Source organism: Danio aesculapii, chromosome 17 (genome assembly GCF_903798145.1).
Source record: "Danio aesculapii chromosome 17, fDanAes4.1, whole genome shotgun sequence".
Taxonomy (NCBI): Eukaryota; Metazoa; Chordata; class Actinopteri; order Cypriniformes; family Danionidae; genus Danio; species Danio aesculapii.
Genome location: NC_079451.1, coordinates 23,305,772 through 23,331,179, shown reverse-complemented (window position 1 = coordinate 23,331,179; position 25,408 = coordinate 23,305,772). Strand labels below are relative to the sequence as shown.

The 25,408-nt window shown below is 33.3% G+C and overlaps 1 protein-coding gene across 1 annotated transcript; it reads right to left on the bottom strand.

The window, feature by feature from the left end:
• Window positions 1-1,599: 1,599 nt before the first annotated feature.
• On the bottom strand, window positions 1,600-25,008 carry traf3 (TNF receptor-associated factor 3). The gene is made up of 11 exons (XM_056476481.1): window positions 24,656-25,008; window positions 14,266-14,522; window positions 10,669-10,720; window positions 10,423-10,527; window positions 10,071-10,235; window positions 9,569-9,649; window positions 9,366-9,440; window positions 7,227-7,319; window positions 6,886-7,026; window positions 4,882-5,065; window positions 1,600-3,346 (listed from the first exon to the last, which is right to left on the bottom strand). Exons 2-11 carry the CDS (start codon window positions 14,517-14,519, stop codon window positions 2,775-2,777), a joined length of 1,722 nt encoding a protein of 573 aa, XP_056332456.1. The 5' UTR covers window positions 14,520-14,522; window positions 24,656-25,008; the 3' UTR covers window positions 1,600-2,774.
• Window positions 25,009-25,408: the final 400 nt, after the last annotated feature.

Below are 25,408 nucleotides of genomic sequence, written 5' to 3'. Positions count from 1 at the left end.
TGGAGACCCCAAAACGGCGTGGGCCCTTAGAATCATAAATTTCTGTATTTCTGTAAACATGTAATAGCATTTGTTCCTAATTTCAAAAATAAATGTAATTTAGAGCCTTTTCCATATAAATTATTCATTTTTAGATAACACAATACAAATTTTGTTTAACAGAGAAATTAATATTTCATAACCCTGATTTAGTCACAATAAATAAACTTACTTTAAAAAACTGTGTCAGGTCTTTATTTATATATATATATATATATATATATATATATATATATATATATATATATATATATATATATATATATATATATATAAACATACTAGGTACTCCATAACTAGTAAATCCAGAGAAACAGTATTATCCAATAGTCTGGTGTAGTGATGTCCAAACTAGGGCCCGCAGGCCAAGGTTGGCCCATGGCAACCTTTGATTTGGCCCACCATCCCTTCTGAGATGAGGAGAATGATGGGGATGGTTTTGAGATTGTCAATTTAAATTTTATGTAAACCTTTGTTTGTTTTATTGTTACAATCTACCTGAAATTAGGTTTCAATCAAATGATGTAAATTAATCAGATTTTTAAATGTACACACCCAATCACCCGACAATGCAGAGACTTTGGTGAGCAAATCAAGGCAAAGGCAGATTCTGCTTGACTAGTGTATTCAGCATTGAACTCCACTGTGTTGTTAACGTGACTGTTTGTTTTTACTGCAATGAGTGTTCATTTAAAAAGTTATACTGCATTAGTTAATACGATTTAAAGTTATGTTTTGTTTATTTTGAATTATTAGTAAAATGAACTACAGCAACTTTAATGTAATATAATTTAGTATATTTGCTTTTGGCCCACAGCCCTTCACACTAAAAGGTTTGGGCACCTATGGTCTAGTGTGTGTGTGTGTAAAGGATATGGACTGGCTACATTGTGTCACTGTGACTGAAATTCCCCTGTTATATCAGCGAGATAAACAATGATCATTCAAGCTTGTGCGTTTACGCCACCTAGTGGTCAATCCTGAATAAAGCATTTGCAGAATAAACGCTAGAATAAGATTTGCACTGGGACATTCAAAGTGGGGTTAATAATTCTGATTTCACCTGTATTTCCTTTAAGATTCAACCAATCAGAAAAGACTGACATTTCTGAAATGTTTTTGGTTTTGTGTACATCAGACATGAGTGTGGCGTTTGAGGCTGTAACTCGACCTATTAAAGACGTTATGCAAAATTAAGTTCCCTTAAAAGGTTTATTGGTATAAAACAATATAAACTGAGAGCATTTCTAGCCAATAAATACAAATAAAATGTAAATGACATAAAAGCGCACATGCATCAGTGGTATAGGGGACAGGCATGCATGGCGCAGTTTTTTTGTTGTAAAAATCCTCTTTTTGGAACAAATTTCAGTTGGTGTAATTTGTATCTTAATTTTATTGTATTTATTGTTGGTCAGTTATCTATAAAACAGTTCAAATAACAAAAAAATTACGTTAAAAACAAATGTTTTCGCGACCAGTTATAGCAAGGTGACCTGCATAGGAAGGTCAATTTAAGATTTTCTCTGATAAAAAAAGGACTTCAGTTGGACACATCTATAAGAACAGAACAATTTTATACTGATATATGCATACATATATTACACATTCAAACAATACTTGTGCAAAAACCATTCCTACCATGAAAAATGATCTGGATTATTGTATGTGTCTCTGGCAGCATGGCTGGAGGCATAAAGGCATTATTTCCGACTGTTTTAAAAAATAAAATACAAAAAAAGCACAAAATAGATTTGGATGCATAGCATCTGTTAATTGGAACATTACATTAAATAATGTGTCAAAGTGGTAAACGCAGGGAAGGTTAAGTCAAGTAAGAATAGGTTTTACATGCATTAAAACTGAGGTTTTGCTTTTTTGACAATGGAACCCGTACAGGCTCACTGTTTAGTGCCAATGTAGTCCTTCATGAATGCTCATAGTCAGGTCCTTTATATCCACTACCCAGAAACACATCCACCGCCCGCCCACCCACCCACAGAAACAAGACTTTCTAGTCACAATACTCCTCTTCATGTCAACTGTTCTCATCACACCACCACAACACATCAGATGTCAGCTCAAGTACTGATTTGCATATTAAACACAACCACCAAAAAACCATCAAATACAAATCTTGTCATAATTACCAAACACAAAGGGTTACCTTCCTGACTTTACAATGACTATTAGCCCCAACTGCATTCATACTTAATGAAGGCTAACCCAATGACACACGTATACGGCTTCCTTTCACTTTGGGCTGGATGTTATTCAACTGTGCCAACCATTTTACTGGATGCACACTTAATAGTACGCAGTCTTCCTTACATTTCAGGAGTAGATTAAAAGGCAGACAAGTTTAAAATGTGTACTGTCAGTGTGCCTCCAGGAATGAGGTTGGGAAACTGATCTAGTCACCGTTCACTTTCGTTTTTTCCTCGAGAATCTCTCTTGGATTAGAGTTGACGTCTTACTCTTCGCTGCACTTGAGATGTGGTTGACTTGGGAGATTTCGTCTACTCTGTGCTCCTCTTAAAGGCTGTAACTATCTAGCCCAGCAAGGCACTGTTGTTTCCAGAAGAGCACGCCATCACCCGAGCCCAAACTCATGGTTTGGTCTGTTAGAACCCCACACTTGTGGGATGCTCCTTGCTCAGCACAGCCCTCTGAAGTCTTGGCTGGAAGGGGCTCTGCGTGACTCTTGATTTTAGTTGGACCCGCTGAAGTTGAACTCAAGGGTCAGGGAGGTCTGAAGTGTCTACAGTCACTTTTATAAAGATGGTGTCGTCTTTGATATAGGTTCCATTTTCTAGCACAGTCTGAGCCACAAAAAGCGGACAGCCTGATGCAATGTTCATTTCGCCAGTGGGCCGGCGAAAGCTACTGCTACTGGGGTCCGGTTTGAAGGCATCGCCTAAGTGTTTTCGTGCCGGCCCCTGGTCCATTAGCATTAATGTTACTTTCTGTTTGAACGGCCATGGTAGCAAGGCATCATATTCACCACGCATGACCACGAAGAAGAGCGAGAGATGTGTGCCTTTGCCCATCCCGTCTCCATTGAGATAGACGCGGGCGCACATCTTATAGCCGAAATACCCTGTGTAAAAGGGCTGGCTGTAGAGCGAGAGAGTTTTGGAAATCACAGCTTCCTGTTTCCGCCTTTTGTAGTCCCGGATCTTCCAAATGAGAGTACCGTTGAAGCTGGCCGTCTCCAGCACCTGCAGCTTCAGATCCATCTCTGCCAGCCGCACGTCATGAACGCTCATCAGGTCATCATGGCGTGTGAGCTGCTGCTCTAAGGAGGCTGAAGACAGGGTTGACAAATGTTAAAAATAATCAATGTTGTGGTCACACATCAGTACTTGTATTGGTGTATATTAGGGATGACTCAGTACACAAAGTTGATGGTTGAGTACAAAGATTTGAAGTCACGGTTTGGTATGTTTATTTTTGTTTTATTAAACAGTGGTTTGCTCAACTGTTTTATAGCTTTTTTTGCCTTTCTTATGATAGTACAGTAGCTGGACAGAAAGAGAACTTGGAGAGAGAAAGGGGGTACGGGATCAGGAAGGGTCTGCAAGTTGGGACTCAAACTTGAGTCACCCAAAGCACAATGGCACTATATGTTGCCTACAAGGCTATAGGCAATGTTATTAAAGATTAAAAACTCGTCTCTGCTAATGCTGTCATCTATATATAGAGCCATTACTTGCAGATTACTACCACTTTCACACTAGGTAGTTACAATAACTCAACAAAACTAGCCACCAGGCCCAATTCACATAGAACTAATTTGCCCTGGATCATATTTCTGGTACCAGTTTTCTGGCAAGAAAAAACATGGTCCACACAATAGTTCTAGGAACTGTGAAAAAGGTGTGGAAGCCCCTTTCAGTCATTATTTATTAGTAATAATCAATAATTGGGTCCCAAATTATATTAAGTGACCTTAACTAATACATACTTAAACTAAAATTAATAATCTGTTATAATATACTTATAGTGTAAATGCATGTGTATACATTGTACTTATGATCGATTAAACACTGTTGACCATCCCTTTCAGCTTAATCCATAGTTAAACCTACCCATACCACCAAACTTGTACCTAACCTGACCAAAATCCCACCTCAAGAGCACCAGAAGTGTTCTGCAATCCATTATATTTATTTTTTGATGTAAGTACCTAGTATTTAAGCCCACTTAATATCAAGTAGGACCAATACTTGAATAAAAAAATGCATAAATACATGTAGAGTGCATTGTATTAATGTCCAAATGATAAAAATCTAATTAATTTCTGAAACTGCAATTTATACACTGTATTTTAATGTGTTTCATAACAGATTCATGTTCATTAAATAAATAAGACATCACTGATAGTTCAAGTAAAATATAAGGAATCTATAATAAAGTGTGAAGCTGTTATATTGACCTTTTTACCAAAGTGATTAAATGAGACGAGATCTTTATTCATGTTTGTTTTGTGCTATAACCAGTTGAAAAGGGGAAGCAATTATTGCATTTGAACTGAGCATTCAATTGCCAATTATTGTTTCGTTGTATTGTATTTCCTAATAAAATAGAAATTAAAGAATAAGATTGTTCCTTATAAGATAACAAAACACAAAGCATCTTACAATTACTAGACAGAAGATGCACTATATAATGCCTAGTGAAAATTTATCCATGCATCATCTAGCACAGCATTGACTAAAAGACAAGTTATTTAAAAAAAAAAACAAAAAAACAATGTATTTATTCAGTTCACATGCATACCAAGCCAAAGGCTGACATTTTTGTAGAGTTACACCTCTAATGTATATAAAATGTTCTTACCCAGGGTATGAGAACCAGTAGTGGAACCGACACAGCCTGAGTCGAGAGAAGAGACCACTGAGCGCATGCTCTCCACGGACCCCCTGAGAGCCTCCACCTCCTCCCTCATGGCCCGCAGTGGACGGAGCTCCCGCAGCTCCATCTCCACCTCCAGCAGCTTCTCTGAGTGAGAGCTCATCAACATCTACACACATACAGTCAGAATTATTAGCCCCCTTTGACATTTTTTTTTTTTTTTTTTTTTTTTTTTTTTTATATTTCCCAAATGATGTTTAACTGAGCAAGGAAATTTTCACAGTATGTCTGATAATATTTTTTCTACTGGAGAAAGTCGTATTTGTTTTATTTCGGCTCGAATAAAAGCAGTTTACATTTTTTTTTTAAACATTTTAAGGTCAAAATTATTAGCTTCTTTAAGCAATTTTTTTTCTATAGTCTACAGAACAAACCATCATTATACAATAACTTGCCTAATTACCCTAACCTGTCTAGTTAACCTAATTAAGCCTTTAAATGTCACTTTAAGTTGTATAGAAATGTCTTGAAAAATATCTAGTCAAATATTATGTAAATCAGTTATTAGAAATGAGTTATTAAAACTAATATGTTTAGAAATGTGTTGGAAAAAAATCTCTCCATTAAACAGAAATTGAGGAAATAATAAACAGGGGGCTAATAATTCAGGGGGGCTAATGATTCTGACTTCAACTGTATATAGACAACTGCTCAGAGTGTTCTTCAGCTAACAGATGTTTCATAGCTGGGTTTCTGACTTTTAGAAATTTGTAGAAGTTTGGAGAAAAAGGGGTTTTAAATACATCTTGCACTTATTTTACACATGAAAATAGAGTGGTAACAATGTAATTACAATATGTACATATTTTATAAACTACACAGAACAGAAAGTCTAGAGTCGGTTAAATGTCTAAAATGTTTTTAAAAGTCTCTTTCTACAGTTAATTGATAAAAAACATAGAAAACAGTAAGATAATCATAATTCTCTCAGTTTCTATTTTCATATACGTTTTAATATACAGTGCTCAGCATAATTGAGTAGACCCCATTTTGAAAATGAATATTTGTATCCATTTCTCAGTGAATATAGGCGATGCATTTTGGTGCATTTAAACAAAACAGATTTATTAAACAGATATATTTATTAAATTAATACTTTAATCACCAAACATATTTAGAAATTGAAAGATAGTAGTGGTGTACATATATATGCTGAGCACTGTAAATTCTTTGATATATCGATCAATGAACCAATTGTTTATGCTTTTGAATACATTTTTTCTACTTAAAATTTTTCTTTCTTTCATTAAGTCTACTAAAATATTCAGAGCATAACTTGGATGTCATTTAAAATGCCCCATTAATTCCGGATTCAAAATATTTTGTGCATTTGAATAAATTGTAAGATTTTTATTTCACAATTACAGATGTTGAAGATGTTTTTCTGTGCTCACCCTGTTTCTAGATCTGCTACTGTTATTGCCACTATCATTTTAGCAGCATGTTTTCTTTTCTGTTCTTAATACAAGGTAAAATTGGCTATATTACAGTTATCTTGCCTTATGATAAAATTATCTGGCATCTGTTAGTGTAGGAAAAATAAAATAAAACAAAAGACATATTTATATCTGAGATTTTGATTTAACTTGTAACAAAAAACCTAAATTAAAATTAAAACTATTAATAGAGGCTACAAAACCTATTCATGCTAAAATAACACTGCTTCAGAAACATTTTTTTAAACATTACAAATAACTACTAGATTTATTTGTTAAATGTTCAAAATCCCCTAATTTTTGTTTTAATTATAGTTTCAGACTTTGAGGCACTTTAAAATATGGAAGTGTCTGTCAGACAGAAGTAGTGCACGGTACAGCAGATTTGTGTCACTTTATACAAAGTGGAAGTTATTTATAGCTTCAGCAAATGATTTAACAAAAGAAAAGAAAAGAAAAGAAAAGAAAGTGTCTTGTTGGTGACGGTCCTCACCTGCATGCTGACCAGCTTCTGCTCCAGCTGCCTGTTCTTTTCTCTCATCTCCTCATACTGACGCTCCACCTCAGCAAGACGACTGCTGAGACTCGGCAGAACTTTATAACGCTCCATCAACTCACTCTTCACATCTTCAACCTACACACACACACACACACACACACACACACACACATTAGTCAGCTTATCTGTGACTAGGCTACATGCATGGTAAAAATGTAAACAGTAAAAAGCACATTCATTTTTATACCGGAAGCAACTGGTGTTATTAGAAGAGTCTCTTATATGTGATAAATAAACAATGACATGAAGTTCATGAGAATTGTATTGACTTTTACCTTGGCTTCTAGTGTGGTGTTTCTGACTGCCATCATTCTCAGATGCTCAGACGCAAAACTGGACTCATGTTCCCTCATCTCTTGATTCAGCCCCTTGAAAAATAATTTCAATTTAATAATGGGTCAATATTGTTCACTGCAAAAACGTCATTTTAGAAGACTTCAAATAAATAAATGAAAATTTAAAAAATATTAATAATGACAAAATTAAGAATCTTTTTAAATTCTTAGTATAATCTATATTATGTATTAACAACTTCGGAAATGCTTTAAGATGCTCAAAATACATATTATTATTATTATTATTATTAATATTATTATTATTTATTTATTTTAAATATATTTTTTAAAGATGCACAAACTTTTGTAAAATATAATTAGCCTCACACACTTAAAAGGACAGAATATTGTTTGAATATTTGTTGAATGTTTGGTCATAACATGAAAACTACAGATGTCTATCTGAAAAAAAACTAACAAAAAAAAAACAAACAAAAGTGAATATATTTTGTTGGAAAAAGCTATAATAATATTTCTGTTGTTTTTGTTATTAATAAAATGGACTGTTTTTGAGCTTACTTGTAAATTCAAAAGAAATTATTCAAATGTATTAAAATAAGTATTCCAGTGGGATTAATAATTATACATTTCAAATAAAATGCTCCTAATTTTATTTCAAATATGTACTTCATATATAAGTACACCCCTCACAAATCTATCTTTTAAATTCATATTTCTAATAGGAAGCTGTACAATACTATATTTGTGCATCTACATTAGACAAATCTAAAGCTTATCTAACAAAATAACTTACAATAACAATTCAAAAACTAGTACACCCAAGTTTATATGTTATAGAAAAATATGAAATACCAATAATAAAAGATGAAAAATCAAGAGAACCAAAAAAATTGACTAATTGAGTTGAAATAATTTTTTGCAATATTTTTCTTGAATTTATTTGTATTTTTTTTCAATTTCTAAATATGTTTGGTGACTAAAACATATTTTAATAAATATATCTGTTTTATAAATCTGTTTTGTTTAAATGCACCAAAACACATCGCCTATATTCACTGAGAAATGGATACAAATATTCATTTTCATAATGGGGTGTTCTCAATTATGCTGAGCACTGTATAGAGGAAGCATTGTATCATCAATATTGAAAACGGAGCAAATAGAGTAATAACATGGTAATAACATGGTCGCATTCGATACGTTACTATACACTTCTTGTTATCACATTTATTCATTACTGCTTAGAAGTTGCTGATCAGATACAATATTAATTTATTTTTAAAATAGAAAGTTTTATACAACAATTCATCATGTTTTAGTGTACAGATTTGGATAAAGTAATGTAATATTTAATTTAATTATTTAATGCCACATCAGCATCAAAGGCTATTTTCATGGCAAGAACATTTCAATAATAAATATACAATTTAAAAAAATCAATCAACAAATGAATGCCTAAATTAAATAAGTTGGTAACACTTTAAAATAACGGTCCATTAGTTATTGTTTTTACTAACATTAACTAATTCTGAATAATTTTGTAAAGCATTTGATAATCATAGTTCAACATTAAATAATGCATTATTAAAATCCAAAGTTGTGCTTGTCAACATTAGTTAATGCACTGTGAGTTAACATGAACTAATTAAATAACATTACCTAACGTTAACAAAGATGAATAAATAGCGTAATAAATGCTTTATTAAGAGCTTGTTCATGTTAGTAAATACATTAACTAATTAACCATTATTTTAAAGTGTTACCAATAAGTTATATATAAATAAGTTATGTATAAATTTAATACATTTTATTGCTTATACAAAATAAAATAAAAAATAATCAAAATAATTTTCCTGGAGTCACTTTGCAAAAAAAATGTCCTTAAGAGAGCTTTCATTAAAAAAAATTCTTCTGGAGTCATTAAAAGCAGGACAGTCCAGTAGGATGTGTGTTTTGGAATGTGGAATTGTGCACAGATTTTGATAACACGTTAGGAATTAAATGCTTGTTTTAAAAGGGTTACAGTTGAATGATAAGGTTGAATATTAATATATTTCACACATTTTAAACCCCATTTAAAAAAAAAAATCTACCCAAGTAACAGAGACTGAAAGTCACCTTATAGGAGCATCCATAGCGAATGAAGGAACAGGTCACCTGAGCCTTTGGACAGTCATGCTGGTGACTTGACAGCTAAGAGAGACACATCCACACCATAAATATACATCACAAAAACTAAATCTGCCTAAAATAAATTACAACTCATTTTACATCATTCAAAAGCAAAACACACAAGTTAGTAAAACGCAGTCCAAGCCTACCTCACTTCTTAGAATAGAAGAAAACGAGCAATTATTAGGACATGCTACAGGAAATGCAGGACAGACTGTTTCTTTGTGTTTCTGCAAAAAGAGATGACAAAAACACTGCATTCTGACATGGTTCAAGATGCTCACACTTAACCAAACAAAAAGAAACTGTTAGTGTCTAGAGTAATAATGACAGGATTAACCAGGCGGAAAAACAAAGCATTACTGAAGTGAAAACACACATCGATCATTCTCTAAATGACAGTCTGCATAACGGGAGATTCCCCTAAGTTCCTTGTACAAATGTGAAACTTAAAGGTCATGGGACATTAATGACAGCACACAAGGGGAATACTTCTCATAGAGGAACCGAGATGTCCACTAATTCCAATCAAGGAAAAAAAAAAAACTCAATGACATCTAAAAAAAAAGCTTGCTTGAATTTCTAAGTACTTTCCATGAGATTTCAGGTCCTTTTTATAGGAACCGGGGGATTTTGGGCAAAGTGTGGTACCTGTAATTCAGTGAGGGCCATTTTGAGACTGCAGAATTCACAGGTGATCTCTCTGTGTTTGCATTTGCGGCTTAGGTGCTCGGGCATATCTTTTCTCATCATCTTCTCCTTACATTTTCCCAAAGGACACGGCACCTCGAAATATGGACAAACTACCAAATGCTCCTGTTCAAAGCAAAAAAAAGAGATTAATTTTAGCTAAAAATCTTGGCTACACTCCACATCTTCTTACACTTCTAAAATGATTTACAAGTTCTAGTCTCAGATTTCTCTGCGCTCCAGGCTGGTTCTAGTCTGGAGGAATCTACCATATGATATGTAGACTATTGTGTCTGAGAATCATATGACTTACCATGACCTGCTGTAAACACATTTGTTCTTTACATCCATTTTTCTCACTTCGGCAGTAGACCTTCAGAGCCATGATTTCCCTATTGCAGCAAACATCCCGGAATATCTTGCATGAAAAAAAAAAACAGATTGTTTTGTGTGCTGCCTGTTATCCAGCCTTCATTACTTTCACTTGGAGCTGTGTGAGTGTGATTTAATATGTAACGGAGTGGGTGTGTCCTTGTAGCTTTTGGCTTCACTTTCTTACCTTATCTTCAAAAAGTGGTAGTAGATCAGCTGGACACACTGGGTTAGGCTTACTGAAAAAGAAAAACGGGTCTGAATCCATGCAAACTTTGTAGAAGTAGTTTAAATGACTGACGTTTTATAAATAAAATCCTGGGAATACCCTAGATTATTTTGCAGGGATGTTTACATGAGTGATTTGAAGGTTAGTGTTGAAAATCAGGTTTTTCAACATGAACGGGATAGCTCTGTTTTTATTTGGTGCTTGTTTTTTTTTTACTTTTATTTTTATTTAGCTGATTTTTTTCTTTACAATACAGAACAGTAATTAAACAGAAAATAATCATGCTAACATATATCAGTACATACTGTACACACACATATAACTATATGCACATACATAATTACCTATATATACACCAGGGCTGCACAATATTGGAAAAATTTGATATTGCGGTATTATTTTTGTGCGATATGAATATAGTTTCAGAAGATGGTTTGAATAACACTATTTGATGGTTTTCTGAGGTGTCTAACAGTATTCGGGTACAGAAATTGAATGATCAAAATACAAATAAATGCTTTTCTTACTTTCTTTAGTCTCATCTTGTTTGTAGTCTAAATATCAAAAAAATTCTTAGAGAAAGTAAAAAATATTGTTTAGTTTTCACGGTCAGAAGAAATAAATGAAAAACAAGAGCTTGTTTGCTTGTTTTAAGGAAATCATCTACCAGTGAGGCAAGTGAAATCATAATTTTTACGCTTTGAAATGACTAGAAACGCAAGAAAGATTTCTTTTTTTTTTTTTTGCATAAATCATATAAATTCCATATAAATAAAGTGATTAAAATAAAATTCTGTAGCTCCTGGTCAACTATAATTCAGACTGGACATTGCATATCTTTGCGATGTGACTATTGCGGATGCACACATTGCGATATCGATGCTAAAACGATATATTGTGCAGCACTAATATACACCACATAAACTTGCATGTAAGAGAAGTAAAAAAAAAACACACAAAACAGAAATAAAAAATTGGCATAACGCATAAGATTGCTATATCTCTTCCTTGATGCTTGTTTTAAAGCTTTCACTCGCCCTCAGGCCATTCGAGATGAAGGTGACTTTAACAAAACTTTACAGAAGATTTTTAGCTGGAGCTGTGGTCCTTGGTAATTCATAAAATGCTAAATCAATGGCTAACGGCACTTGAAGAGTTAAAAAAATAGATATAGTCTGAATGTGAATAATAATGGTAATAATTCATTTTTAAATCATGTTCGGACTCTTTCACTTGGAAAAAACCCTCAGAATATCATCTGGTGCAGTGAGTATTCAAAATGATTTGCTCACTTGTGAAATTCATTATTTTTGAAATATATTTTACAAGTAATGTTTAACAGATCAAGTATTTTTCACTGTATTTCCGTCTTGTTTCTTTCAGTTTGGTTTGGAATAAAACAGTTTTTTTTTTTTTAGAAAAGGTCAATATTATTATTATTATTAGCCCCCTTAAGAATTTTTTTTTTAATTAACCAGAAACTATTATCCAGTAATTAACATAACTTGCTTAATTGACATAACCTAGTTAAGCCTTTAAATGTCACTTTTAAGGGCCACAGGTTGAATACTAGCATCTTAAAAAATAACTACAAAAATATTGCTATTATGTCAAAGACAACATAAATTAGTTATTAAAACTATTTAGTGTTTAAAGTGTGCTACAAAATGTTATCTCAGTTAATACTGGGTACATATTTTTAATCTCACACAGTAAAGGCTTAGGCCACCTGGATTTTAACCATCACCAAGGACCACATTTTCAGAAAAAAACATTGTTTTTGTTGTACAGAAGAAAAAAAAAAGTCACCAACACTTGAATAAACTGAGAGTTAATAAATGGCCAGAAATACTTCACTAGTGGGTGAACTATCTCATTAAAGTAATTGGATTTAGATCATTTTAGCAGTTGGCTTTATCACATGATGATCTACTTTATCTTATTAAAATCAAGGTGTAAAAGCACCCAAGATGGACTTTGTAGTCAAACGACTGAATCTACTGTACATTAAGTGGTGGTCAGGAATGCACTCAGCTATCATTTGATGATTGGATTTCTTAATTCTGCACTAACATTGTGAATTTTTTTGGCCTTGGAATACACTTATAGTACACTATTTTATGTTTCTCTTGCAAAATCCTATTTACAATTTTTTTTCTAAGTGTTAAAGGCAAGTTTGGTTAATTTAAAATGAACAACAATGCCACAATCCTGCTGTGCAGCGTGCACTAAACTAGTAGACTAGTGAAAATTTAGGTCACGCAAGCTTCCAAACAAACTCAGGTGCAGTTCGACATACATCAATGCAACAAAGAGAAAACACGTCTAAACTAACCAAAAAAAGCACATGGTGTCACAAGATGCAACCATAAAAAGGACAGAATGCTGAAGCAGTTTTTTGAATCATAGTGCACATCAAAGTTCACTACAGACATCAGAAATGCATCTCCTTCCTGCAGACCATTACTTTTTCTTTGACAAAGGAATACCTAGCTCTGTTTTGACTCCTTTTACACTTTTTATATAGGCCCTTTATAAGGTCTCAGATGATATACCATCGTATATACACTACGAACTCATATAATAGTCCAGCTAGTACTTTTGTAAATCATGTTTGTTTTGATTTGTGTCTTAAAAACGACAATGTGAACAGCTAAAATATAGCTTTTCCTTTCTTTTTTTGGCCAAACCAAACATCAAAACTAAACTGCAAAAATTAAAATAACTTTCTAATACAAATATTAAAGAAATCGTACAAGAAGAATTGTCTAGATACGAAAAAGTATTGTCTGCACTGAAAAAAAGTGTTGCATGCAAAACTGTTGCAAACAATGTATTTGTGTTGAATTTAAACAAACAAATTAAATTGAGCAATGTTCAACTTAATTTGTTTGTTCAAATTCAGCCCAAATAAATTGTTTACAACCACTTAACGTAAAAAAAATTGAGTAAATCCAAGGAATCATCTTTGAATCATTTTTTTCAGTGTGGTTTTAAAAAATTATTTTCCCTTAAAACAAGCAAAATAATCTGCTAATGGTGCAAGCAAAATACTCTTATGTATTTCAAAACGAAAGCAAGATTATTTAGCTTACCTTGCTGGCAGTTTATTTAGCTTGTTTTAAGGAAAAATCACTCAACATTCACATATTACTTCTGAAGACAAGACTATATTTTATGCTTGTCTAAAAAGTTCTTCTCGATTAAAGAACATTTAGATATTTAGGCTATAAACAAGACAATAACTCTATGTAAGAAAAGCATTTTTTAACCAAACTATAAGTGTAAACACACACAAAAACAAATTTTTCTTCCTTTTTTTGTCTATTCATGCAGGTTAGTGCAATCAAATCTCTATCACTGGAGACATTGAGACTGGAGACTTGAAAGGAAGGTATAAATACAATCAAGCTAAACAATATCTGTAAGCATAAAACAGCTCTATGATCAAATATCTAAATCTCACTGGCTTATTCCTTGACTTGTGATAGCACCACATTATTGTTACCTACACATTATATAAAGTATAAACCTCAGTAATAATCATTCACCCACCTGAGCAGGTCACTGATGCAGCTCTCGCAGAAGCGATGTCCACACTCAGTCTGCCGTGGGTTACAGAGAACTAGCCTGCAGGTCTCGCAGCAATACTTGGGCTCGGGCGTCGTGACAAAGCGGTCCCTGAAGCCGCCTTGCAGGGGAGAGAAGCCCGGCTCGGGCCTAGGCCGCTGGGCCATGGAGGGCATGGCAAGAGATGGAGCACGCTGCTGCAGGGGAATCTGCTGTTCCACATTACGCCCTGCGGACATGACCTGAAGAGAGAGAGTAAAAAACACAGGTTAGGGTCTTAACTAACACACCAAAACAATGAAATACACATTTTCTTAGTGTAGTTACTTATACAAAAATGTGTAAACTGTCACTGTAAACTGACATTATGATATCAGAAGGGTTTGGTGGATTTAAGGTGCGACTACTTGAGGTCCCTAAAAGCTTTTGGACATTTACGACACACTTAACAGGCATGTCAGATTATCAAACCGAGAGGCATCCGCAAACAACTGATGCTTGACTTTCAGATGTCTAACTTGACTCTTGTAATTACTTTACTGGTCCCGAGGTGGTTTTAGTGGATGAATGAGTCAGTTCCTCTAAAGGTTACACAGGTGTCCTATTAGAGGAACCGCCACTGTAATTCTTCAAATCATCTGTGGACATTTCATTTCCAAATGCTTGAAACTAGCTTTGCAGACAACTCTGTAAAAATCCTGTCTTCCACACAAGCCATTTGCATTGGGACAACATGAAAGAATTAAGTTAACTCAATACAGATTTTGCAAATTTAAGTGGATTGAACATAAAACAATTAGGTTGCCCTCAAAAGAACTTAAAAATTGTGTTGCGTTAGCTTCTTTTATATAGGTAGTTTGATCAAACATAATTTGAGTATAATATACAATATTTTGGGTGGATCATGTGAAAAAAAACACTGGAGTAATAACTGCATCATACGGGTGTAGTGGATCACGGTGTATCCGTGATTCGTACGGATCAAAGCCCAGGTTTCGGAACACACGTGACCCATGGATTAACAATTTTTTTACTTGTAGATTAATCCTAAATTTGTAACAATTACAGAGAGATTGCCTCTTACATCATTCAAATCACATGTATGAAAGCATTTAGGCTGTCCTGAAAATAAAATGATGACAGAAAAAGCAGTAGGTTATTGGGGATGTGGTGGATTTCTTAGGTTAAAGGTGTTTTCAGTCACTACTTGTTTAGCCTGCATTAATGCATTCAGTGTAAGCTGAACGATTAATCAACAGATCAGGATCTCAACATCCACGCAACATAAATTAGAAATGATGGTTATTTGCATGTTTATTAATCCAAAGAGATTCAGTCTTTAATCTTTTGGGTTAGTTATGAAATTACAAACAGTCAAATAACACAGAAGTACTGGGATAACAGTCTATAGTTTAAATAAAATTACTGATGTTTAAAGATTAAATCATCATCATGTGCATTTAACGACGCTCAAAAATGAAAGTTGTAGGCAGCAATTACATTATTTAACCAATAGGTGGCCATCAAAAATATGCCACTGAATAATTCTTCAAAAATGACACATCTACCAATGAAACAAGCTTTATGAGTGAATAACTGAATCATTTATATAAATTTGACTAAATACACATTTAAATACACATTTTATACTAAATATACACTTCATACATTTAGCGTTATCATCAACAGTAGTAATAACAGTGACTTTTTCATAGTACTGAATATTTTACAATGTATTTTTATTCAGCTGGTTATTTCTTTATTTTATTTTAAATATAATTACAGGTTCTACGTTTTGTTTGTTAAAACCAAAAGTGTCTTGCAGTAATGTTTTTGTAATAAATAGAAAGCAAATTACATTTGTCTCCTCCCCATTTTGGCAGATCCGAAAAATGGTCCGATCCATGACTTAAAAACTGTAACGTGATCCAAACTGTCATTACACCACTACTGCATCGGCATCACATGAATAAAATACATTATAGTAATACACAATCACACATACACAGAGACAGACAGCTTCATTATATTGTAATAAAGCAGTAAAATTTTAGAAAGTTCTTTCAATCTATTTATTATTTTTTAAATCCTACAGTCAACATACGTATCATATATTTTGATTATCTTAATGAAGAATGTAGTATATTATTTGCCTATTCCAGAAGAAAATGGGTAATGCAACAATGTTTTATCCAACACTGAAAATTCAAACAAGCTGATGATTGATAGTTTTATATTATGGATGATAGCAACCAAATAAATGACCCACAAATTATCGAGCATCTAAAAAAATCTCATGTCCTTAATTAATGTTTATCATCATCATACATTTACTTTTAAATCTAATCAGAATGGATTTGGGTTTGTCTATTCACCAACACAAACCTTTCAATCTGACAAACACAACAACATACAATCCCAAAATGATGTCAGCAGTGTCATTTCACAATTGTTTATGAAAAACATGACAGCAAACTCAGCCATGACTGAATCATCCCCGTCTGCGAGTAAGTGACGCGGCCGTCGTCAGACCTGTTAACCTCTAAAATGCCATCCGACATCCATATCTGTTTCACATGTTGATCCAAGCTCAGACAGACAGAGAGGCAAGTCATTTCCATATGCTAATGTCTGCTACCAAGACGACGCTTCGACATTGTGCTTACATTGCCACATCAACAGCTCCTGACCGGCAGCTCTCAGACTGGGAAATCCCTTCATAACAGGCATGGCTCGCTAGCTCTAATAATATCTTTCTATGAAGCAGCTTCATGCTAACCGCACATGCAGGAAGGTCCCGGATCTGTTGCTGAATGCTGGAAGAATTCCTTTAGGCACAGGACACCACAGTTATTCGACAAGAGTGACTGGTGCCCACCGCACATGCCTCTTCTCCAGCGCAGAGACTTTACGACACACAAGAAAACTGGAATTAGGGCTATTTATGGTGCGCTTTGGATCTTGTCCAAAATATTTCAAATTGGGAAATTAGAGTTCTTCACTGTAAAAAAAGATCAATTAGTCCTGACAGCATTTGTTTTAGTTCATTGTAATGTATTAAACTAAGTAATCATGTTCTCATAACTTAAGTTTATAAGTTACTTAAGCTGTTTTAAGTCAGTTTAACATAATATAAGTTCAATGGACTCATAAGGTTAATTTGATTCAGTTTAAAAAAATTAAAAGGCAACCAGGATTTTTTTTCAGTGTATTATTATAGTTGAGTCTAAAAAGCTTAATTCAGAAAAACTAAACCAAATAAACCAATAGTTCTTGATAAGGAAACATTATTTGTTTTGTTGTTTGCTATATAACATATTCGTGATCAGTGATTTAAACTACTAAACACAGTTTAGCAATGCAACTCATCCCACAGTGGACTGGACTACAAATGAAGATTGCGAGGCTTGTTGAATAAAGGTGTGCTACTAATTTTCTTACCAATTAGTTTCATGATCTGCACCAGATGAATGGGTAAACGGTTGAAAAAATTCCCAAAAACTTACAAATCCACATTCCCTTTTGTAACTACACACCTTTGTTTTGAGTCATAAAACCAGCACACTATTCCCCTTGACACAGTTTTGTACACCCCCAATACCCATTTAATACACTTGTAATATCCCAATATGTCATCAAATGATTCTTATGCAAAAACTTTCTGATAAGGTATTTGTGGCATATAGCATTTACGTTTGTGTCATTTCTGTATATGGTGGTAGCATGTTTTGGTAAGAAATGAAAAAAAAATAAATAAATAATGAAACATTAAAAGGATACATTATAATCTAAAAGAAAGATTTAAGCTTTATTTTTAGGAGGCATGGGATGATAACCGGTTTCAAGGTTTACCGCAATTTGGAAAAGTCAAGGACAAGGTTTTAATACCGCTAAAATGTTCTGTTATACCGTTAAGAAACTAATGAGGAGAGCAGAAGTCAATGATTTACTTTAACTATTCAGCCTGACATGTTTACTGCTCCAAAATATTATAAATGTTTCGAAAAAATAAAATAAATTGTGTTCAAGGGGACAAAAAGTTTCTTTGTTTGTTTGTTTTACCCAAACATTTTAAAAAAGCTTATTTTAGAGCAGTAATCACAACACCGTGATACCGTGGTATTTTTATCCAAGGTTATCATACCATCAGAAACTTTCACCCGCCCGTGCCTAATTTTTTTGCAATTTAATTATGTCAGTGCACTGTAGAAGTAGAAGGAGTTGATCGTATTTATTTTGATCCATTTTATGTTTAGGTCTTTCATAATATACAATATAATATCAATTACTTAATCAAAATATGATTTTAAAACTGCACAATGTTTTCAAAGTGAGAAATGGTGTGAGATGAACTCATGATCTCAATCTTGACCAAATTAATCTTTTTATGACATAACAGTGAGTCCCTCAAGGATTATGCGGGGTTATTTTGGGGGGATATTTGTGTCCTAAAATGACAGATTTTTTGATAGCTTTTCTTAAAACTTACTTTATCAGTTTCTATTACAGACCCTTTTTCACATTTCCGGCTTTCTCAGTAACGGAAGGCATCATAGTTTGGGAAACTTAGAGCGCAGTAAATTAAAGAGTACAACAACTATTTTTTTTACAATTCTGTTTGCTGAAATAATAAAAGAAAAACGCCACAATAGTGTTATCAAGACTTTCAGAAAAAGGAAAAAAAAAATAGTGTGAGCAGCCAGAGGAGAGAATAACGTCAAATTTACTCAGCCCCCATAGATGCTGCATTAGAAACACCTCACATAATCGGTAATTCATTTTTTGTAATTTGACGCAAAGGTGATATAATGCATTCATAAATGCATATGAATGTTCATACGCTTTTAAAAATGTAAATATTAAACACTTTCAAGGATTTAAGATTATGATGACCGTAAACGTGTCATGACAGTCTTCTGAAAAGGGTCCATTGTGATTAACTGTGAAAATTCACCAAAAATAAACAAAAAAAGTACAATTTTGATCTCTAGAACCATGCTGGAGGGACACAAAATCTTAATGTATCTCTACTAACAACCCAGAATATACCAGAAAGCATGCTAAAATCTATTGAATTAAATAAAGCAAAAACACTTTTTTTTTTTTCGGACAAACGCCAGTCACCTATAATTGAAACCGTTAAAAGTTTGCAGCCCAGATAAATGGCTTTGGGAGATAAATGACATCCATGTTTGGACAGCCATGTGGGACGCTCATATTTTCACACACACACACTTAAGTCACACCCATCAAATAATTCACACTCTCAGCAAGAAAAGTTAAATCCCATCTGACGTACACAACACATTACAGCCTTCATGACGGGTGTTTCACAAACACTCTCCATGGCTCAACATGCCTTTTGTAAAAGTACAACAAAAGAAAGCAGGCTTTTTCCAGCTCTACACTTACTGGACACTCTATGACTGAACAAAAAAAATCCACTGATAAAATTCAAAGGAAAAGTTCCAATCAAGATAAGTTGGAAAGTTTAGTGGAGCTCCTCCTGAAGTTTGTTTCTGTTTTACTTCAGCTACAGGTACTTCCCTTCCTTTATGTTGTGTCTCATGTTGATGTCAAAAAATAAGTCCACCTACTCCTATCTAAACTGTCCCTGAAATAATCCACAAAAAACAATACTCTCAATTTCATTAACTAAATAAAAGAAATACTCATCAGAGTACAAAAAGAAAAAATGTACTGGTGGCTGACCAGAATGTGCCGTTCTCTAGGGATTTCCAGGAATATTTAAGGGGCTTTTCCACTTGCTGCCTCATCCCTCTCTGTCACTGCTGACAATACACATACACACCCACTCATGAACGCAAACGCACACGCACACACACACACACACACACACCCATTAAGGAAACAAAGTTTGTATGGCACTGCTATAGTTTGCTATTCAAATATAAGTAGGTAAATAAATAAAATAATAAATTATATTATTAAATATATAATAAATATTTTTAAATTAATACATTTATAATAAAGAATATTTATAATAAAAAATTTAATAAAGAAAATAAATATATTAATTTACTGGTATACTGTTATATACTGTTTATTTTTTCCCCAATTTCTGTTTAACGTAAAGAAGATTAACACATTTCTAAACATAATAGTTTTAATAACTCATCTCTCTAATAATTGATTTATTTTATCTTTGCCATGATGACAGTAATGATTGACTAGATATTTTTCAAGACACTTTTATACAGCTTAAAGTGACATTTAAAGGCTTAACTAGGTTAACTAGGTTAACTAGGCAGGTTAGGGTAATTAGGCAAGTTATTGAATAATGATGGTTTGTTCAGTAGACTATAGAAAAAAATAGCTTAAAGGAGCTAATTAAAAATTAAAAACTGCTTTTATTCTAGCCAAAATAAAACAAATAAGATTTTCTCTAGAAAAAAAAAATATTATAGGAAATACTGTGAAAATGTCCTTGCTCTGTTAAACATCATTAGAAAAAAAAAAGATAATACATAAATAAACCATTGTTTATGCCAGGAATTATGTTATCCGTTATTCAAATATAAGTAAATAAATAAATGTATAAACAATATAATTTTTAAAAATAAAATAAATTTTTATTGTTTTTTTTATACATTTTTAACAAAGGCTGCATTTATTCGGTCAAAAATGTAGTATAAAAAGGTAATATTGTAAAATAGTAAACCATTGTTTATGCCAGGAACGATGTTATTCATTTTTCAAGTATAAGTAAATAAATTTATAAACAATATACATTTTAAAAATAAAATGTATTTTGATTGTTTTTTCGATATTTTTAACAAAGGCTGCATTTATTTAATCAAAAATACAGAATAAAAATAGTAATATTGTAAAATAGTAAGCCATTATTTATGCCAGAATTGATTTTATTCATTATTCAAATACATGCAAGTAAATAAATATATAAAAAATATAAATTTAAAAAATTATTTTGATTATATTGTTGTTTTTATATATTTTTAACAAAGGCTGCATTTATTCAGTCACAAAATCTGTATAAAATAATATTAAAAGTAGTATTAATGGTAAAATAGTATTACAATTGGGTACATTATTATATTGAGTATATGAGTACACATTATATACTTAATATTATTAATTTTAAATGACTATTTTGTACGTAAATATATTTACAAATGTAATTTATTAACAGCAAATCTCAATTTTCAGCATCATTGCTCCAGTCTTCAATCTTCAGATTTGATGCTCTAGAAACATTTATTATTACTTAAATATTCTTTTCGATGTTTCTTTGGCAAGTAGACAAAAACATTTTACTTGTGTAACCTTATTTATAACTTTACATCACTCTTGATTAACTCATTATTCTGCAATAATAGTGTGAAGTATTGACTTCTTTTGTAAATAATCGGTAGTGTAAATGTGTCAAACAACACAATTAAAGGTTATTCTAAGAAGAACGCTTGAAATTGTGCCCTGTTCAAAGATATGAATAGACAGTTTACCCTCCAAACCCGTGTGACTAAAAAGTTTAAGTGGAAAAGATGTTTAGCAGAACTTCCAAGCTGCTCTTCTCCACTTTTGGTTTGGAATGAAAACAAATAAATAAACAGGACAGGACAGGACAGGATTTTCACCTGCAGTTGAACTACTCCCATAAAAGCTAGAATTGTTAATTAATTAAAAAGTGCAAACAAAACAAAACAGGCACCTGAAAAACCAAGACTTACACAAGACCAAAGTAAAGCAAGCATCAGTGTCAGAAAGAACATAATAGCAGAGAAACCTGCAGGTGAAAAGTGAAACACAATCCATTCAGACTGTTAGTTTAGAGCTGAGAAGCGTCAAGGTAATACGCTTCTCTTCTTTGAATGTGCTGCAGGAGATCTCATAACAAAAATGAAAGAAAACTAAGAAGGGGAATATCGCCTCTTTCTGGCCTGACCTTTTACTAGAGGAAGACATGTGTGACTTCTACAGGTCATTTATAGGAAGGAATAAAACCCCATTTCAGATGTAAACACGTGATGATGGGGATATAGATAACAATGGGGTTGATTTTTACATGAAAATGCAAAGATGCCCTCTTCTCAGCCATCCTTTCAGCTGAAATCAAGCCTCAGAGGAGCTCTAACGGATCACAACACTTTACTGTGTTATTCTGAGAGTGAAACTAAGCTGAATTCAGTTTTGATCTTCACACAGCAGCACATGTCAGAGATTTTCAGACTTCATTTAGGCCAATGGCTGTTCTTTGACCATCGACTGATGTTTGCATTTTGTCGACCGTCACTTTTTTCGCGACTGACGTTAGCGATAAAATTCGGTAAACAATTTTCATAGTGATGATATTGTGTAATAGAGGGCAAAACCCACTTGCGCAAAACACCAGACTTATAAGTTTGCATTTAGAATTGAACATAATCCACATATTTACGACACACACTTCTAAAAATAAGCAAATTTACATTTATAGTATTTACACGTTACTATATTTGAAATGCCACACCAGTTTATTGGGTACGCTGATGGGGAGAATTTGGATTTATGGTTTAAAAACAGAATAAAACCTAATTACTCAAAGTAGTCCAATAAAATATGTTAAACAGACAGTGCATTTATTCACACTATCGTTCAAATGGATGAGTATGATTTTTTTTATTCATAAATTTTATTCAGCATGTGCGCATTTAAACAGCGCATAAAGAAATTAAATCTGAAAATATATATATTTTAAATTTTTACGCAAATAATCTTGAAAAAAATTGTGATGGTTTGGACAAAAAACTAATTATATTTACCTATTAAGCCTAACTTTTCAGCAGTGGTAATAATAATTCCAATTATGACACACTAATTCATAAGTTCTGAAGGATCATGTGACACTGAAGACTGGAGTAATGATAAGGCATTGGCCAGTATAAGTTTCTGATGGTATAATAACCTTGGATATAAATATCACAGTATCACGGTATTGTGATTACTGCTCTAAAATAAGTTCTTTATAAATGTCTGGGTAGAAAAACAACCCCCCCCCCCCCACCCACCCCCCAAATCAAAACACAAAATATATTTTATTTTAGGAAACATTTTATATAATATTTTGGAAGAGTAAACATGTCAGGCTAAATAATTGAAATAAACCACTGACTTATCCTGTCTTCATTAGTTTCAATAGCACTGATTTCTTTACAACACATAAATAAAAAAACCTTACACGGTTTTGCAGAAAATTTTAGCAATTTTAAAACCTTGCATTCCTGCAATTTTAAAACCTTGCCTTCTGCAAACCACGGTAAACCTTGAAACCGGTTAACCGGTTATCGTCCCATGCCTAGTAATGATGCTGAAAATTCAGCTATGCATCACGGTCATAAAATAAATTTAAATACATTTGAAATACATCATGTAATAAAAAACATTTTAAAATATATTAAAACCAAAATAATTATTTTTAATTAAATGAATACAAAAGATATATGATATTATATATATATATATATATATATATATATATATATATATATATATATATATATATATATATATATATATATAAAAATCACAAAACGTAATCTTTTTAAATGATATTGATGGTTTAGCTGACATTATCATGCTTACAATTAAAACTAATAAAATTAAAAACAATGGTAGTTCCTAAATTCCCAAATTACTGCTAAAAACTATTCTTTTCTGATTAAAACATTGCATATGTAAAAGCAGTATACGCATTCTCTGCCTTCATAAACTGCATCCAACAGTGGAATAGTGTGCCATCATGGTTTTTTCCATCAGTAGCGTACAGGCCTAAATCATGCAAGAATTTAGCAAGTTAGGTATTGCCCCAAAGGAATAAATAGCAAAGAAGATTAAAGAGCACATTTTTTGGTGCTGTGTGAAGGCTACAAAAGCATTAACTTGTATAAAACAAAGCCAAATAACGTTACAGTATGTGGAATTAACAGACCATTAATAGGTCAATCACTTATCACAGTGATAATGCAAGCACAAATTTCTGCATAATAAAAGCATAAATACAAAGTAACGTTTCAAGACACACACACACAAACACACACACATACATCTATGCAAAGGTGAGGAGGTCTTCAAACAGCAATGGAAGCAAAATCCCCTATCATGCATTTCTAAAGAAGCTGTTAACATCTCGACAGACCTACATCTTTCAATAACTAAAAGAATTAGAGCCCCAAAACATCCATATTTGTCCAGGAGAGCAGGTGAACATCTCTAGATCAAAGCAAGACACACTTTAAAGACTGTAGGAGAACCCATAGACTTCGGGTTTGCTTCTACGATTTACCTTTTACTATCTCAAGCTACCGTTGTTCTTTATTATTGTTTTCCATGCGGTTGTGTGAAGTCGCCATCCACTTACATGAATCAGTTGGTCAGCGATGTCGTCCGATGTTCCAACCGTGTTTCTCTGAAGAATTTCACGAATGGAGCAACGGATGGTCCACTCATATGACAGACAGACACACACCGAGACAACAACGTCCGAATTTACGCGGCCACGGCTCCGTCCTCGCTTCTCAAACAGGCTACAACGGCCGTCGGATCAAATCGGGTCATTTTGACATCAGAATGTTCCGAAACGGGCTCGGTTGAGGTGCACGAAAAGGTAGAGAAGCCGCCACTGTGGCAAGGGTGCTGTTGATATCAAGTCTAGTAACTGGAAAGCCCCTGCTCTCTGACTTCCTCAGGAAATCCCCGTCATGAAAAAATGGTAAAAGGACGCTATAGAGAAAGAATTGGACGAGGGGGCTCGTGGCCGCTGGGTGTCGCTAGAGTTTAGTCAATTGGAATCGCTTTCATTTCACCGACTATTTCCCACGTGCTTCTTCCGATAGGTGATTCGTGCATGACTTTTCAAATTTACTGACACATCGAGTCACATACCGAACTCAACTGAACCGCTTCTGTTCCAGCACACATGTACAACACGTTTACGTCATCGTATTTGATGAAACTATACGTGTCTTTTTATCAGCGGCTTCTTTTTTTAATGTTGCATTATTCAGAAATTTGAATATAACTATAATACAAATCAACATTTTACCCTATTAACAGACCCAACCCAAACTAATCCCTAACTACGACTTTAAGGTCCCGGCTTAGCTATCATTAA